The sequence below is a fragment of the Oryctolagus cuniculus genome, chromosome 6 (genome assembly GCF_964237555.1).
Source record: "Oryctolagus cuniculus chromosome 6, mOryCun1.1, whole genome shotgun sequence".
Taxonomy (NCBI): Eukaryota; Metazoa; Chordata; class Mammalia; order Lagomorpha; family Leporidae; genus Oryctolagus; species Oryctolagus cuniculus.
The window spans coordinates 156389719-156406814 of NC_091437.1; the positions used below are offsets into that span (position 1 = coordinate 156389719).

Genomic DNA, 17096 nt, shown 5'->3' on the forward strand with positions numbered 1-17096 from the left:
AGAGGATAACTTAGAATGCAGTCTTCCCAGGAGACGGTGGATCTGCCTGCAGCAGCTAACCCGGTTCTAATATATCTGGATTGAACTCATGTCAGGGCTTTTGCGTTTGCTGCTCTCTCTGTTTAGGTCACTTTTCTCTCAGGTCCTGTGTGGTGCTTCCTTCTTTGTATTTAGGGTTGATCTTGTACATCATGTCCTTGAAGAAGCCTCCCCTGTGACGACAGTTAAGTCAGCATCCCTGCCTTCCCACTCATTATCCCAACTGTCCTACTTCACTTTCTTTATTGTATCTATCTCTATCTGAAAGTAGATGACTTATATGTTGGTTTGTAAGCATATTGTCTGCTTTCTCACAACTAGAATGTCATCACCAAGAGGAAGACACTTCTGTTGGGTTTTTCTAAAACATGCAGGCACCAGCCTAGGCCAATATAAAATGCTCAGTGTACACTGGTTGAATGAATAGTACATACTGTGAGGATTACATGAGGTCATTATGTAAAGACTTTGACACTTGTCCTGGCATGACATGTGCTAAAAGCATGGAGATTGAACACGTGTTGTGGTATGGTGTTTGGGCCACCACCTGGGATGTGTGCCTCCCATGTGGGAGTGCCATTTTGACTCCTGGCTACTCTGCTTGAGATCCGGCTTTCTCCTAATGCAGCTGTTAAGGCAGTGAATGTTGGACCAAATATTCAACCCCTGCTACCAATGTGAAGAACCAGGATGGAGCTTCTGGCACCTGAATTTGGCCTGGCTCAGCCATGGCTGTTATGGACACTTGGAGAGTGGACCAATGAGTAGTCTCTCTGTCTCTCCCTCTTTCTCTGTCACTCTGCCTTACAAATAAATGAGTCTCTTAAAAAAATCATGAAACTTGTCATTGAATGTCTCGTTGTGCTAAGTCTCTGTTTTACAAGGCCTTTGTTCCCACGTAGCTGGGAGCCTCTCAAAGTCAGAAGCTTGCTCTTATGTATCTTGTTCCCCATAAACCTTGAACATGAGAGGTAGGCAATCAATGTGACTGAAGAGGACTTGGTGCATTCAAAGACCAATGAAACCATCCTTGTTCTAAAAAAAATTAAACCTTTTTATTAGTATATTTATTTTATATATAAAAGAAATACAAAAAAAAAGAAACACAAAGAAAATGCATTTATGGCAAATCGGATTTGTCAGTGCCTTCAGCTTGGGCCCCAGGCTCCGGCCCAGTGGGAGTCAGCAAAGTCCGTCGGTTGTAATGGCCTTTGATGATCCCCGTGTTGTTGTTCTCATTGAGTAGCTGCTTCTGCCTTTGCCGGTTGAGGGACTGGACAAGGCCCAGAACGACTGCAGCCAAGGAGTACTGCCCGGGTAGTCTTCTTGGGGGCAAGATGAATGGGTTGGGTTGGACTCTTCCTAGGAGAAAGTACGTTTTGATTTTCCCTTCCTGTTCACTGATGCCTTTCACGTAGATCTCCCCTCGGTAGTCAAAGGCAAAGCCCTGGTCCTTGAGGATGAGATAGGTCTCCTCTGGCACTTGGATCCGTCCGCTCACCCCTGTGCTGTCCATTCGGCTGGCCAGGTTCACGGTTTTGCCCCAAATGTCATATTGAGGTTTCTTAGCGCCAATCACACCAGCAACCACTGAGCCATGGCTGATGCCTGTGAATGAACCAAAGGAGCAAGAGATAAGAGAGAGAAGAGTGACAGCAAAGGTCTGTTAAGGAGCTGTGGGTACAGTATGGGGTGGGTAAGGGGCAGTGGATGAGGCTGGCAAATTAGACACCAACCAGATTGGAGCAGCCTTCATTTGTGATCCTAAGGAGCGCTGGCTTTATCCTATAGGTAAAGGAGCGCTGGTAGATGTTGGCGTGGGTTGTAACTGGATCCAATGTGCGTCTCATGGAGACTTTCCCTTCTGCAGCAGTGAGGGGACAATGGAGGACACAGGAGGCCTGTCAGGAAGCCTGCACCATGAACTAGGAAGTGGTGCTGAGCACTTGCTCAGCTCTCAGAGCGCTGTGTTGGCAGAGGCAAGAGGAGGTGCCACAGAAATGACCCCTGCCAGCCACTTCACACTCTTCCTCTCTGTCTTTCTCTCTGCTCAGACGCTCACTTCCTCCCAATCCCAGAGTTTATTTGGTAAATTATTTTAAAGGCAGTTGCAAACAAATGCAAACGTCTCCTCTAGAAGTTAAAACATTTCACTAAATGTGTTAGCAAGCATGCATGTCTCCTGCTAGAGTTTCTTCATTCTGTAGTCATTGACTAAGCACCTGCTGTGTTCCAGATACTATCTGGGCATTGAGAATAGTCTGGAAAAGAAGAGAGATATAGCCAGCCCTCATGCAGTTTACATTCTGCTGGGGAGAGACAGAAAATAATAAAGAAAAAATAAATCAGGCTATAGGAGTAGACAAAGACGGGAGAAGGTGCATTTGGGAGTAAGGTAGTAAAGAAAGACCATTTAACCAGGTAGAGATTTGGGTAAGGTTGTTCTAGTCAGCAGTGAGAGCACCACACACACACACACACACACACACGATATAAAGGACTAGAAACTTGCAAAACAGGCTATGGAACATATGGGAATCACAGTGATAGTTAACTCTTTAAAATTGCAGAGCAGTTTTTGACCATTATCACATTTTTTAAACATTTCTTTAAAATTTTTAAACTTATTTAATTGCAACATGGGGGGGCAGGAAGATGGAGGGAGAGAGAGAAAAAAAGAGAGAGAGGGAGGGAAAGTGCAATCATCCATCTGTTGATTCACTCCCCAAATGTCCACAACAGCCACGGCTGGGCTCTGGCAGGCTGAAGCCAGGAGCCAGGAGCTTAATCCAGGTGTCCTGCGTGGGTGGCAGAAACTCAACTGCTTTAGCCATCACCACTGCCCCCCAGGGTGCATGTAGCAGGAAGCTGGATCTGGGTGCTGAGCTGGGACTGGAACCCAGGCACTCTGATGTGCGACGCGGGATTCCCAAGTGGTGTCTTTACAGCTGTGCCAGACACCTCCCCCATTATTTCACGTGATCGTCATGTTCCTTCTGTGAGGAAGGCAGCCGGGGATGTAAAATAAAACAGCCAGCTCACACGCGAGGAAAGTGAGAGTCAGAGGGTTTGAATGCCTTGCTCAGAGTCACACAGCTGGTTAGAGCAGGTTCCGAAACACACACTGCGATGCCCAGTCCAACTGGAAAATTGATTTTCTAACCCTAGAGATTGATGAAGCTCTAGCAGCACTGCCACAGGTCACACCAAGGGTTGGCCCTGCTGTGGGCAACGTCTTCCGAGTTTGCTTAGAATGTCGCTCTGTGCAGGGTTAAAGATCGCTGTTCATTCCTGGGTCAGTTGTGTAGTCAATGATTTCAGAAGGGACAGGCAGGGTCGATGGGAGGCGTGGGAACAAGCCCTGAACGTCCCATCCGAGATCAGAAGCATGAACTATGGCTTCTTTTATTCCCAAGAACAAAGGCCCACAGCATTCCTCAGATCTGGCAAGGCAGATATTGGTATTTCTTGACCCCTTTTTTCTTGAAAGCTTCTAAGGAAGAACCGAATACAGCGGGGGTTCAGCAGTGACTGTTGCTCTAAATCACACCCTGGCTCGCTGTCAGAGGACTCTGGAGGTGCTGCGGGCACTGCCTGGCTGTGTGGTCTCAGGCCAGTTACTCCCCCTTCTGGGCCTGTGTCTAGTCATTTACACCCTGAGAATGTGGACAGAGGCTCCACGGAGAGGCAGAAGGACGCAGCACATTCCATGAACCATAAGAGATTTTTCATTTGCAGTGATAGTGGTGCTGCTGCTTTGCACAGAGGTGTCTGTGGGCCCACAGCAGGTGAGCTGAGGCTGAGTAAGGGGCTGGACAGCTCGCTGCCTGTCCCTGGGTCAGTATGAGTAGAATCCTGCTTTTGCCTGGAGGCAGTTTCTAGCAGAACCGGAGAGCAATACATGAAGTGATGCAGAAGTCAGAACTAAATGACTGCACTGTGGAAGGGATAGTGGACAGGCAAGTTGGAAGAGAGGTCACCACAGTCTGTGCTTGCTAATGACGGGCTGGTTTGTGTTTCTGCACACGGGTCAGTGTCCTTGCCTGGCTTCCAGAGTCTTACTTGAGAGAAAGCACAGGAAGGCCTGAGCTGACCCTGTCCCTGTCCTTGGCAGGGCCACACCGAGCCTATTGCAGTTTGTAGGAAAATGCTTCCCTGGGTTAATGTCCCAGGCATGGGAGGAGCTGAGGGAGCAAGGCCAGCCAGCTCCACACACTCACACTTGCCAGTTTTACCAGCTGCTACTCACCGATCCGGAGTTCAAAATTGTTGAAGGAATGCTTGTTGATCTCCTGTATGCTTTCAGTGAGGGCGAGAGAGAAGTCGGCCAGGGCACACAAATGTCCCCACTTGTCTTCACATTGCTGGAGCAAATAGGAGAGGAAATTCATTTAATGTGGCTGTCAGTGGCATTTCTGAGGCAGGGGCTTTATGTCATAATCCCACCTGCTCAGCCCTCAGCAGGAAATAACCCGTGTGTGAGCCTTTGTACCCTCAAGTCATGGGTATTCCAGAAATACAGGATTGCATGAGATTTTCTTATAAGAATGTGTAGGGGTGGGCCACCATATACCTTCCCTTCCCTACATTTATCTGAATCTCATGAATTCCTGAGTGTGTTCACTGATTGGCACGTGCCCACATGCATGTACCTATGCCTTTATGCGTAGCTTTTCCAGGCCAGGAATCATGCCTATAGCCTGTGAATTACTCACAGCATCCGTTTGAGGGATGTTTCACATAGACAGTTGCTCTCCAAACCCCTGAGTAAGTGCAGAATAAGCTTCTGTGCCTCTCTGAACCTTAGTTTCCAAATCTATAAAATGAGTATAAGAAAACTTGCCCTCTCTACTCTCAGGACTGGATGAGATGATGTTGGTGAGAGAACTTGGCATTCCTGTAGAGCAGAGGGTGGTAGCCAGTTTCAGTAAAAGGCCAGGTAGCAAAAATTCTCATCTTTGTCATGAATATTCAACACTGCCCATGTAGTTTGAAAGGGGCAATAGGCAAAATACAAATAAATGGGCGTGGCTATGTATCAATAAAGACTTAATTACAAAGTCAGATGGGAGAGTCACATTTGATGTGTGGGCCATAATTTTATGAATGCCACTGTTGTGTGCCCCACACATGTACCAAATTACCAGCATGACTTTCTTCCCATGTACTCTCTCTATGAGTTTTTTTAGGGTTTTTTTTTTTTTTTTTTTTTTTTTTTTTGACAGGCAGAGTGGACAGTGAGAGAGAGAGACAGAGAGAGAAAGGTCTTCCTTTGCCGTTGGTTCACCCTCCAATGGCCGCCGCTGCGGCCGGCGCACCGCGCTGATCCGATGGCAGGAGCCAGGAGCCAGGTGCTTTTCCTGGTCTCCCATGGGGTGCAGGGCCCAAGCACTTGGGCCATCCTCCACTGCACTCCCAGGCCACAGCAGAGAGCTGGCCTGGAAGAGGGGCAACCGGGACAGAATCCGGCGCCCCGACCGGGACTAGAACCCGGTGTGCCGGCGCCGCAAGGTGGAGGATTAGCCTATTGAGCCACGGCACCGGCCCTTTTTTAGGGTTTCGGTTGGGAAGAAAGTACAGGAAGGATGAGATGAAAATAATGAGGATTTCATCTCCCAGAGGAATTTGGACTTGTATTCATTTAATTTTGAGGATGTACGCGGTGCAAGGCTTTGTGTGGGGACATGGCATTATCTCAGGCAATTTGTGCATCAGCTGTGGAGTGTCCTTATTTAACACGAGTGCCTGGCACACGGTCAACACTCCCAAAGGCAGAAGCTGTTATTATTGGTACATACAACCTCTGAAGGCAAAAGCAAAAACAAGAAAAGAGGCTAGTATAAGGGCTTCAGTAACATCCCTAACTAATTTATTACCAGGGTATTTCTTAGATCTGATTTTGTTCAAGTGAACGGAGAGTGAGGCTCAGAACCAACCTAAACGCTTCTCAATAAAGTCATGTTGTTTCATCCAGGAGACTCTATCTGCCTTGGAGCAAACGTACATCACACGACCATTATGATCCAATTCTGAGGATTTTCTCCTCACTGTTCCCCAAGTCTCTTGGTGATGGTGATGTAACCACTTCCAGTGACAAGATCGTGGGGTCCCGGGCAAAGTCTGTGATTGATTCCAGAGTCCTTTACCTGTTTTTCTGGTGACAGGCCTGACACGGCCATGTAAGTGCTGCCAATGGTTTTGATCTTTTCAATGTCCTGGAACCGGTCTTCACCAAGCAACTGAAACAGACACAAGTAACACTCTTAGTCCTGGGGCTGATTCCTCTAGGAGGCTGGGGGCTGCTGATACAGGCCCTTGGCTCACCACGAAGATCGAATTCTAATGGTTTAGCATCCTTAAGGTAGCTGCTTGTCTCTCTGAGGATCATGAGATCATGCATTCTGTCACTACGTATATTTATTGAACAACTGCTAACCACCAGCAGCCACAGTCTTTAGGGAGTAAATCTGTTTGTATGAATCTTTGAAATAAGCAAAGCTATTTGATCAGCTTAAAGAAGGAATCACAAATGTTCCCCAATCCATCGAGAAGACTTTGTGGCTTTGCTGTCGCAATGTACTCTGCACTCTGCGGCTTCTCAGCACTTCTCTGCACACTGTTAGCCTTCAGTCCTCTGCGATAACTTGTCTCTTCCTGCTCTCACCTCCTCACTCCCAACACGGCGGCCAAGGCGACCCATTCACACGGAGTCAGCCCACGGCCCTGCTCTGTGCTAACCTCTCCTGTGGCTTTCTGTGATTTTCAGGTCAATGCCAGTCTTTCCTGTGACCTGAAAGGCTTGACACGTCCTGCCTCCTCCTGTGTCACTCTGCCCTTTGCCCTGGTCACCCAAGAGCCAAGCAGTCCTGGTGTGCCTCAGGAACCTTGCATTTACTGCTCCCCTGTTGGATTGCTCTTCCCTGAGACTACTGCTTGCTCTCCTCCCTCATCTCCTTCAGGTGTTTCCTGTCTTTTTGGTCACTGCGTCTAAAATTGAACACAGTGTCCCATCCTCGCAAACATAGTCTTATCTTCTATTCCTCTCCTATCTTCCTTCTCCAGCATCTCTCCCTGGCTTTGCTTATTCACCATCATCTTCCCCACCGGAATGGAAGATTCCTGGGGCAGGCAGTTTTGCCTGCTGTGTCAGTGACTACGCTTCTACACAGAGCCGAGAGAGACAGTGTACTCTTTGGTGTTTCTTCTTGCAAGAATACTAGTTCTGTATGATCAGGGCTCCACCTGTATGATCTCATTTGACGATAATTATCTCTGCATGGGTCCTGTTTTCAAACAGTCACACTGGGAGTTAGGGCTTCAACATGGATTTTGGGAAAGGAAACAATTCAGTTCTGGGCACAAAGATCAGTCTGAAGTATTTTCTGATCTTCGCATTTACGGTTGAATGACCCAGATTTATTTTCATCTTGTAGATGAGTAAACTGAGACACACAAAGGGATTAAATACTTTGCTTAAGCACATGGAATGAGAAAATGACCGAGTTATGTTATTTCAAATGCTCTCTTGATAACATTAAATTTAGAATCCCAATGTAGCTTATATTTTCAAGACATAAATGAAAAATTTTAAGAGATTAAAAGGCAGACCAGAAGAGGTAATGACCACGTCCACTGGGGCACTGATCTAAGGACGCCACCTCTGTCTCTTATTTGTTCTTCACAGCAGCTTTTTGCGCCCAGCGTTCTTCACTCCATTTAGCTGATGTATAAGCAGGGATCCAACATGGTCGAATAACATGTTCTAAGGCTTCAGGGTGAGAAAGGGGAGGCAGGGCCAGCTGCAGAGTGTACAGGGTCTGGGGCAAAGCGAGATGTGGAAGCCCTTAAGAATTATACAGTGGTGATAGCAGACAATAAGCCAAGAGCTACAAGTCCCTTGTAGCTGCCCAAATCACATGCCCATGACACTGGCCTTGAGCAGAAGAGCTACATCCAAAACAAAACCTCCCTGGCTCCCACATCTAAATTCTGGCCTCTTGTTTCCCCACTGTTGGCAGCAATCTGTGTGCAATCTCTTTGCCTCCCTTTAGTACTGTAATAAATGCAGGGTCTCATGTCGACCCGAGGGTGGACAAAGAGATGAGCCTGAGTGAGAGAAGACAAGCTATTTATGGGCTGTCTTGCTATAGGCAACAAAATTTGGAAAATTCCTGCTTCAGAGAAACTCTTGCTGGAACGTGCAGAACACAGGCAGGTGTTTTATAGTGATTGGCTGTGTGTGTGTGTCTAGCTTGATTTGCACTGGAGGCATCTTTGTCCATTATTTTATGTTTCTCTAATTAAAATGAAGCTCCCTTTCTTGCTGTTGCTGAGATTCTTCAAATGTGTCCAGGGTACGCAGGTCCCCAGCGTTGGGTATCTGGCATTTATCTTCAGACACCACAACAGGTTTGGTCTTTCAGCACAGCCCTCAGCTGCCATTATTTTAGCTTGAAGATCTTGGGATAGGTTGCCCACCTCTGCCTGCACACAATTTCACATCTGCAGCTTTCAGTTGTCTGTGGGCTGACATGGCCCTGTAGGGAGTGGGGACCCTTCCAACTTTCCTTCTCTTATGAATTACTTGGCAAACAACTAATTTCAGGTCCAGGCAGAGCTGTCCCTCTGAAAAGTCAACTTGAAGGTAGCAAAATACTTCATTATTTCATTTACTATCTATGTAACAACTTTACCTGCACTACAACTGATAAGAGGCACAGTGGGGTCTTGAGTCAACCCCTTGATGAATCCACGAGTGTGCATAGGGACCTGAGATGGGAAAAGGCCCTTTGTCGGCCCTTCCTCAGGCCGGGCCAGTGGGATGAGTAGCCTGGTGTTGGCTTGCTGCACACAGACTTGCAGAGGGTGCCCTGTGAATGGGTAACTCCTCTGAGCCAAGAGGGCATTTCACAGGATTTGAGACTCCTGTGGAAACCACATCAATAAGAGCAACATCCTTACTAAAGTGAGGACCACATATCTGGCTGGAGTTCAACCAGGAAAAATCTATAAGGCCCATCTTGACCCGAAAAAGGGCCTGTGTGGGTGTCCCCAGCATCCACAAGAGGAAGCTGGGTGCTTGGGAGTGGCAAGTCAAGAAATCCGTTTTTCCCATTGACTACATTCCCTTCCACCCTTCCTCCTCATCTGTCTTCCTCTACCACTTTCTCTCCCTTCACTTCTCTTTTCTCTCTCCTCCTCATCCCTGCCTCTCCTCTCCCTCCCTTTTGTAAGACAGCCTTCTGGACCGATGCCCTCAGCTGTGACTTCTCTCTGCAAACACTCATCTATGGCAGTAGAGGTGCTGCCCTCCTTTGCTTTGGGAAGACACCAGAGTGTCTACAGTTTGGTTTGTCAAGATGCAAATTTAGTTCAAACTTTATTACAATTTAAAAAGACACTAGTGAGCACTGTTGAGAATGGTTATAGAGTTTAAAATACAACAAAGCTTGATGTCTCTGCCATTAGTTTTAATAGAGTTACTTTTAAATGTGGAAGTGTGTTTTGGACCACACTAGCCCATTCTCACCTCACTATTTGCAACCAGGGTTCCATCTCCTCCTCTTAGTTACTTGGTTAACTAATTCCTCTGGGGAATACTTAGCAAACACCTGCTATGTGCATTTATTCTGTGCTAGGCCCCAGAGACACAATAAGATAAAAAGGAGTGTGGTTTCTATCTTCATTAGCATTTGGCCTAGCATGAAGGGCAGGCGTTGAAGATGCTCTTACCATGTTCTCTCTCCCCTCTCCACATTGCAAGGCCCCCTGCACCAGTGCAGGATCAGTGACTTCTTGCAGAAAAGCAACTTACAGTCAACCTGCCTCCCTTTGCATGGTAAAACCATGGGAGGCAAGGATGGATTGTGTTTTTTTTTTTTTTTTTGGACAGGCAGAGTGGACAGTGAGAGAGAGAAAGATCTTCCTTTGCCGTTGGTTCACCCTCCAATGGCCGCCGTGGCCGGTGCGCTGCGGCCGGCGCACCGTGCTGATCTGAAGCCAGGAGCCAGGTGCTTCTCCTGGTCTCTCATGTGGGTGCAGAGCCCAAGCACTTGGGCCATCCTCCACTGCAATCCCGGGCCACAGTACAGAGCTGGCCTGGAAGAGGGGCAACCAGGACAGAATCCGGTGCCCTGACCGGGGCTAGAACCCGGTGTGCCGGCGCTGCAGGCAGAGGATTAGTCTATTGAGCCATGGTGCCGGCTGGATTGTGTTTTTTTATCTTGGTCCCCACACTCCTCCCTAGGATGACTAAAATAGCCATTGCTGAGATTAGGACTTTAATGCAACCACATGAGATGCCACCAAGTGGGAAGCAGTGTAACATAATGATTAAAACAGTATGACATACATGGTTCAAATCTTGGCTTTGCCATTTAGTGCTGTGTGACCATGAGCACTCCCAGTATCTCTGAGTCTGTTTTGCTTATTTATAAAACATAGACCATTAATTCCTGTGCTGTGTGTTTCATGTGAGAGATAAATAGCAATTAAATGGTAAGAACAGTTAGGAGATGACTGCAGTGATTCAGGTGAGATATGATATGGGTTGAGGCGAGGCAAGGGCAGCACTAATGCTGGGAGTGGACCAGGTCCTGAGAGATCCAGACAAGGGTGATGGGATGTTTGTACGGCCATGTGCACAGCAGCTACCCACAGTTGCCAAAACACGAACTTAGATTTGCACTGGATTGATGGGACTCTCCCTGCTGGAAATGCCTGGGAGGTATACTTCTACAGGACCTCTCACAGCCACACGGACTGACTGGTACAGGTATTCAAAAGCCTGGCCCCCTTGCCCCAGTGGCCCCGGTGTGAGACAGTTGTGCCATCCATGTTCTGAGTCCTGGTGGGATCAGAATTTGGCCACAACACAGATGAGCCCGTGTCTTCGCTTGGATTCTTCCCTAGCATTTTCTCAGTAAATCACCTGATTCCCACTTCAGGCTCTGCCAATTGGATGGACACTGTGTCCTTCTTCCAGATGGCGTGGGGGATGGGAAGGCCCACTCCTGTCAAGTTTGTTCATGTAACTGAGGAGCAGCACAAGCATTTTCCCTCATATTATGGATTCATAACTCATGGAGGCTGGAGTAAGAAACTGATAATTGTTAGTGTTAGTTCTCTGACACAGTGCTAACTGCCTGGTTTCTTTATTTTTATTTTTATTTGACAGGTAGAGTTATAGACAGTGAGAGAGAGACAGAGAGAAAGGTCTTCCTTCTGTTGGTTCACTCCCCTAATGGCTGCTACGGCCGGCGCTGCACTGATCCGAAGCCAGGAGCCAGGTACTTCCACCTGGTCTCCCAAGCAGGTGCAGCACTTCTGGGCCACAGCAGAGCTGGACTGGAAGAGGAGCAACCGGGACTAGAACCCCGGGGTACTGGTGCTGCAGGCGGAGTATCAGCCATGTGAGCCATGGCGCCAGCCGCCTGTTTTATCTTTGACACATTGTCTTTTTATTTTTGATAAAGATTAGCTTATTTATTTGAACGGCAGAAATATAGAGAGAAGGAGGAAGAGAAAGAGAGAGCAAGAGAGAGTGAGAGTGAGAGCGAGAGAGAGAGAGAGAGAGCGAGAGAATTTTCCATCCGCTACTCTCCAATGGCCACTATGGCCAGGGATGGGTCAGGCCAAAGCCAAGAGTCAGGAGATTCTGCTGCTTTTCCTAGGTGCATTAGCAGGGAGCTGCGTAAGAAGTGGAGCAGCAGGGTGTGTGTGTGTGGTGGGGGGCAGGGAGAGAGGTTAGGTTGGGACTATGGGGTAGAAGGTTAAGCCTCCACCTGCAGTGCCGGCATCCCATATGCATGCTGGTTGAGTCCTGACTGCTCATTCCCAATCCAGCTCCCTGCTAGCACACCTGGGAAGGCAGTGGAGGGTGGATCAAGTGCTTGGGCCCTGGCACCCATGTGGGAGACCTGGAAGAAGCTCCTGGCTCCTGGGTTTAGCCTGGCCCCACACCAACTGTTGCAGCCATTTGGGGAGTAAACCAGTGGATGGAAGATCTCTCTCTCCTTCTCTCTCTGAATTTCTGCCTTTCAAATAAATAAATAAATAAAATCTTAGAAACAAGAAGTGGAACACCTGGGATTTGAATCAGTGCCTATATGGGATGCCGACACTTCAGGCAGTGGCTTTACCCACTATGCTACATCGTTGGCCCCATCTGTGGCACTTTGAATAAAAGGAGAAATGTCCCCATTGGCATCCAGTGCCTCTGTGATGCCAGTGCCTCAGAGAGTCCCCCTCATCAGATTCTGGTTTTGCTATTCGCTAGTTGTTTGACACTGGGTTAAGTTACCTAGTCTGAGGCTTACAGTCCTTTATCACAAAATAGAGAAACAACAGCATATATTTTAGATGCTAATTGTGATAATTAGAATGGATGATACATGTCTGTGTTTATAATGCAGTTTGAAATTCCATAAGTGCAGAAAAGTGGCCAATCTCCCAATGAGTAACACAGTACTATGACAATCAGGATGTGCATTTGTGATTGTATATTTCTGAGGGTTATCTTTACCTCATCGAAGTCAGCAATGATCTCATTCAGCAACCGTAGGCATTCCACTCCCTGGTTATTCATTTCAGTCTGAGAGTAAAAGTCTGCAAATCCTGGGATGGAGGCAAACATCACCCCAACGGCATCATAGGATTGAGAGTACAGTTCCTATATAGGGAGACACAGAGAGAGCACCACAGACCACCATCAGGTTCTGCAGTAGTGCTAATTGGATGTACAGTACATATATACATGTATGGGTGCTTACCAAAGAACAGAAAGTGGGAGCTGTGACACCATTATATCAACACCATATGTCTCAGTCTATTATGGCTGCTATAATGAAATAACTTAGACTGAGGGGTTTATAACAACAGACACACATTTCTCACAGTTCTGGAGACTGACAAATCCAAGATCAAGATGTTGGCACATTTGGTGTCCAGTGAAGGCTCACTCCCTTGTTCACTAATGATGTTGACCTCAAATAGTGGGAGGGGCAAGGCAGGTTTCTGGGGCAGCTTTTATAAAGGCACTAACTATTTTTACAAGGGATTTACCCTATGACCCAATTACCCCCCAAATGCCTTGCCTCCTAATGCTATCACCTTAGGATTAGCTTGTGAACATATGGATTTTGGAGGGACTTAAATACTGAATTTATTGTACCATATAGACAGCATCATTACTCTATCATTTGAGATGATAAAAAATTCTTGGTCTCCAGCCTCAGCTGGGTCCTGAATTCTGACTGCCCATTTATTTGTCCTTGGTTAGCTTCCTTTTTCGCTCTCCTCGGTGGTTTGGCCCAAACTCTGGCTAATTTCCTTGACTTAACCCTCTCCTCTATTCCGCTTGGTAGATTACCTTTTGCCCACTTCATTGAGATAATGGTGGTTCAGACCCCTGCTCATGTTCATGTTCATTTTCACCTCATTTATTATGACTCTAGATGATGTATTTTTCTTTCTCATACTCAAGGCCAAGGCGTCTGAGTCCTTGATCCCCTTATAATTGAAGAGATTATTGCCTCAACAATCCTTTCCTATCATTTCTCTTTTTGCCCTCTTTCTCTGCTCCTCCTTCTCTTAAGCATGTCTTCTAGGAAGAACAATGCTCCCAATACATAAACTTCTCAAGCTAGTTTCTTTACTGCCCCTCTCCACTCTCTCAATGCCTGTCACATCTCAGGCTGGAAAGAAATGAATCAAGAGTATGCAAGCATGCCAGTTGAAGTGGAAAGATCAATGCACATATGTCTGTTTATCTCCTACTAAATGCCTTTGCAGATTTCTTTATTGATCACTCTCAGGAGCTCAATCCTCTTGACTTTCTGTGTTTTAGAAATGTCCTTTGTTATTTGTAGCTTGACTCCTTAAATGATGCATATTATTTTGGTTTATCTTCTGCCTTCAATGTTTATAACTGTTATGGTTCTGTCCTTGACACAACACGTGTTTCAAATACTTACCTGGTCCCTCTAATTCAGTATCAGCCTTATGATATCAACACTTATGTGCTGACAGTTTCTAAATTTCGATCTTCAGGTCAGTTCTCCTTGGGCTTCCAAATTCCCTGTCTCATGCTTGGCTCTCCCCACCCTCCTAAGCTTGCATATGCTATCAGATCACCTCTCCAACTTGCACCCATGCTTGCTTCTTCATTCTCTACTTCAGCTGGTGGCTCCAGAGTTGTCAAATCATCCACATGAGAGATCCTCAAAGTCACCTTGGATTCCTTTCTCCCATCACATTCAAACTCAGAAAATCACCAGGTCCTGGAGGATTTTTCTCCTAGACACTTTTTTCTAACCTTTCTACCATTATTAGACTCTCCTCATTCTCCTACTAGACCACTACTGTAAGAACCTCCTTCTGAGTTCTTTGTTCCATTTAAAACCTCTGTCCACAAGCAAGCCAGAGAAATCTTTTATATATACATTGAGCATGTCTCTCCCCTTCTTAAAACTCTTCAATGTCTCACCCTTATTGCCAGGATAAAGATCAAACACTGCAGCATGACATATATTCATGCCCTCACCACCCATCTCTTCATTCTCATCGCCTGAAATTCCCCAAGTTGGACCTTGTTTTGCAGAAACACCAAGGCATTTGCACTGCTATGTGCATGCTGTAGCAGATGCTGGAGGAGCCTTGGCTGTCTTCTCTCACTCAAGGGTCAACAGTACTACTGTTTCTTTGTTGGAGTTTGTCTCCGGCCAGTAGAGGGCACTCTGCCCTTGTGAACAGCAGGCTGCATGCACAGGAAATCAAACTTCTCAGGAGCTGTCTTCAGTTAGTGATGATGTGAATTCATGGATATTACCAGCTCCTTCACCCATGGGCCAGTCAACTTTGAGATGTGCTTGTATACCATTTCCCCAGATTCTATAGTAGGAGTAAATTCCAGTTGCCCACAGAGGTAATGGCCTGATACTATGTCATTTATCGGTAGCTTTCCTTCTCTGCCTTCTTTTGCTCTCTCCTACCTACCCTTGCTTCCTGCGAACATCTCCAAGTAAATTATTTATACCCAAATCCTTGTCTCAAGGTTTGCTTCCGGAAGAAGCTAAAGACAGAAACATTTAAATACTTAAATGTTCTGTTTCACACTTACATGTTTTAGCTTCTACTGTCTATCCCTTCGTGGGGCAATCCTTTGTATCCTGAGTTTATCTTCCTTAACCAGGCTCATCCTTGTTTTTTGCTTTCCTAACCATTTAGAGACATTGTCTTCCATAAACCTTTCCAGACTCAAATTGGGTGGAGAGGTTGAGCTGAGCGCTATTGTAGCTCCCTGAGCCACCCTACCATAAACTCCCTGCCATCATTGCTACTGTCCTAATGTACATCTTTTCCATTAAATGTGGACTCCATGAGAGCCAAGACCAAATGCCATTCATCTCATGCATTCAAATTTTACAATGATTTTGGATACTGGAAATTAAGCACACACTCTCTGTAAGGTCTGTTCTAAAGTAAGCACTCAAAGCTGCTCAATTAATTACTCTCTGGTCTTTGGGAGAACTCCAAAGCTTAAAAGGTGCTTCCATATGAATTCAATGATTTTATCTTTGAAACAATTGTGATATATCACAATTGTGACTTCCACTTTACAGATAAGGAAAATTAAACAGAGTTGAGTCAGATTATTGATTTGGAACACATAGGTTGTAGTGGAACAGACAGGGTTAGGGGACTCCCAGGACCTTCCCCACTCTACACATATGTGTGTAGCTTGTCTATCTGTCAGGCCCCAGGTCTAAGAAAAGTGAGGTACTGACTCATGGTCAACTGGTCTTGAGCTTTAAGTGTAGATGAATGTGCCTTCTCTAGTCCTTGTCCCAAAGGGTACAGGTATCTCATGATGGCCTCAGTGAGACTGGATTGGAGTGTTATGGGGGAAGTATAGATCATAGCCAAAGAGAAGGGCAATGGCAGATGGCTTTCTAAGGGAGGGCCCTGTTCACCTTGTCCTTGAACAGTGTAAAGATGCTACTGAAGAAGCCCGATGCCCTTTGATGAGTCACAGTACCCATGCATATAACATAAGCTTACAGTATCACATCCTCTTAAAGGCTGTAATTTGAGAAAATGCCTTGGTTTACTCTGTTACCTATAAATTTAATTTTCTGGGGCTGCCATACCAAAATACCACAGACTGAGTGGACAACTAAAATAAATTTTCTCACAAATCTGGAGGTAGAAGTTCGAGGTCAACCTTGGCAGGGCTGGTGACTTCTGTGGTCTCTTCTCCTTGGCTTGAATGTGACAATTGTCTTTCAAGTCTTCATGTGGTCTTCCTTCCAGTATATGTCTGTATCCTATACTCCTTTTATACAGAAGCCAGTTGCACGGAATTGGGGCCCATCTTAATGATCTCTTTTCAACTTAATTGTCTCTTTAAAGACAATGTCTCCAAATACAGTCACATTGTAAGATTCTTGGGGTTAGGGCTTCAACATATGCATTTTTGGGAGACACAATTTAGTCCATAGCATCTAAATTTATATTTCTAATTTATGCTTAAAAATAGAGAAAATTCTTCCTTCTAAAATATATTCCATAATTACATCATCCAATTCCCCACCCACTTCAGTTTATGGCTTGCAATATAAATGTCTCTTTGAGATAAAGTGGCCAATCAGCAGGAGTTTTTAAACAACTGTCTAACTACCTGAGTGTTCTAACAAGTCCTAGTTCCTTCTATATTGTTCTCTTTAGCCTTCTATTTCTGAGCCTTGCAAATACCTAGAATGTTTTGATGGCTGAGATAATAAAATAATAATAATTATATTAGTTACTTTCATTGAGCACTTAGCATGTGCCGGACACAAAACAGAATGTTGCATATGCATCATCTTATTTAATGCCCACAATGACCTCATGAGAAAGATAAAATTAAGATCCTTATTTTAACCTATGAGAAGACTTAGAGGTTAAGTATTTCATCCAAGTCCTATAGTCCTTAAGTGCTGGAGTTGGAATTTATACAAAAACAGGCTGACTCCAGAGCCCTTGCTATTGCTAATAATAATAATAGCCATAACAACAAT

The 17096-nt window shown here is 45.8% G+C and overlaps 1 protein-coding gene across 4 annotated transcripts in view; it reads right to left on the reverse strand.

Annotated features, from left to right (window-relative positions):
- Window positions 1–1077: 1077 nt before the first annotated feature.
- The window catches only part of ADCY8 (adenylate cyclase 8), a 261395-nt gene continuing 245376 nt past the window's right edge, over window positions 1078–17096 (reverse strand). For all 4 annotated transcript variants that reach the window (XM_051844023.2, XM_051844024.2, XM_017341537.3 and 1 more), the window contains 4 exons: window positions 12563–12709; window positions 6186–6278; window positions 4289–4403; window positions 1078–1647 (listed from right to left, as the gene is read on the reverse strand). In XM_051844023.2, the coding sequence (XP_051699983.1) occupies window positions 1160–1647; window positions 4289–4403; window positions 6186–6278; window positions 12563–12709 (843 nt within the window). In that variant the 3' untranslated portion in view covers window positions 1078–1159. The remainder of the gene's footprint in view (window positions 1648–4288; window positions 4404–6185; window positions 6279–12562; window positions 12710–17096) is intronic.